Below are 369 nucleotides of genomic sequence, written 5' to 3'. Positions count from 1 at the left end.
TGAAATACTCCTTGCAGGTATTCTTAGTAGCTATGGTGGCGAGCTGCAACGGGGGTTACTTGGGTTCACCCTCGTACCAGGACGGTCCTCTGCAACCACAGGCCGCAGCGCCAAAGTACGCACCTCCGGCGCCAGTGGGTCAAGACGGGAACGTGATCGACACACCGGAAGTAGCCCAAGCGAAGGCCGCCCACTTCGCCGAGTTCGCCAGGGCTGCGGCCAGAGCCGCTGAAGAGCGGAAAAATCAACCTCAATCGTTAGACTACGGTCAAGTTCCGGCTTACAATTTACCTCAGGCGCAGCCTACCTCTGCTACTTACTTAAGGCAGCAGAGCTACCAACAACCTCAGCCTGTGTACCAATCTGCTC

The 369-nt window shown here is 56.9% G+C and overlaps 1 protein-coding gene across 1 annotated transcript in view; it reads left to right on the top strand.

Annotated features, from left to right (window-relative positions):
• Window positions 1-5: 5 nt before the first annotated feature.
• LOC108625366 (pupal cuticle protein-like) overlaps window positions 6-369 on the top strand; it is a gene marked incomplete at both ends in the record, with an annotated part of 1121 nt that continues 757 nt past the window's right edge. The window contains one exon of the mRNA XM_026813914.1: window positions 6-369. Coding sequence (XP_026669715.1) covers window positions 6-369 — 364 coding nt within the window.

The sequence above is a fragment of the Ceratina calcarata genome, unplaced genomic scaffold (assembly GCF_001652005.2).
Source record: "Ceratina calcarata isolate Rehan_Ccalc_2016 unplaced genomic scaffold, ASM165200v1 scaffold119.2, whole genome shotgun sequence".
NCBI lineage: Eukaryota > Metazoa > Arthropoda > Insecta > Hymenoptera > Apidae > Ceratina > Ceratina calcarata.
Note: the sequence above shows the minus strand (reverse complement) of the source record. Positions and strands in the feature narration are given on the sequence as shown.